General features: G+C 73.7%; 1 protein-coding gene across 1 annotated transcript; it reads right to left on the bottom strand.

Annotated features, from left to right (window-relative positions):
• Positions 1-9: 9 nt before the first annotated feature.
• LOC107125507 (cAMP-specific 3',5'-cyclic phosphodiesterase 4A-like) lies at positions 10-293 on the bottom strand (the record flags this gene model as incomplete). Its single annotated transcript, XM_015428927.1, has 1 exon — positions 10-293. A coding segment is annotated over exon 1 (284 nt), but the record flags the coding sequence as incomplete, so codon positions are not given.

Here is a 293-nt window from a genome sequence, read left to right on the forward strand (position 1 = left end):
CGGACTTACCGCTTGGCGCTGCTGGCGCTGGTGGTGCCGTGGAAGGAGGAGGGCCAGGACATGCGCGACTTCCGGAGGCCCGGCCGGTCGCTGGTGTCGACGGCGTCGGCGCGCTCGATGGGGCGGTGCGGGGGCCGCTCGGTGTCGGAGTAGCCGCGCTGCTGGATCTTGATGGGGGTCCGCGGCTGGCGCCAGAGGTGCTGCGGGGGCTTGAGGGTGGCCTGGCCCTCCCGCGGCACCGGCAGCGAGAGCGACAGGCTCTTCTTGGAGCACGGCGGCGGCGGCGCTTCCAT

This window comes from Gekko japonicus, unplaced genomic scaffold (genome assembly GCF_001447785.1).
Source record: "Gekko japonicus isolate JY-2015 unplaced genomic scaffold, Gekko_japonicus_V1.1 scaffold135546, whole genome shotgun sequence".
In the NCBI taxonomy this organism is placed as follows: Eukaryota; Metazoa; Chordata; class Lepidosauria; order Squamata; family Gekkonidae; genus Gekko; species Gekko japonicus.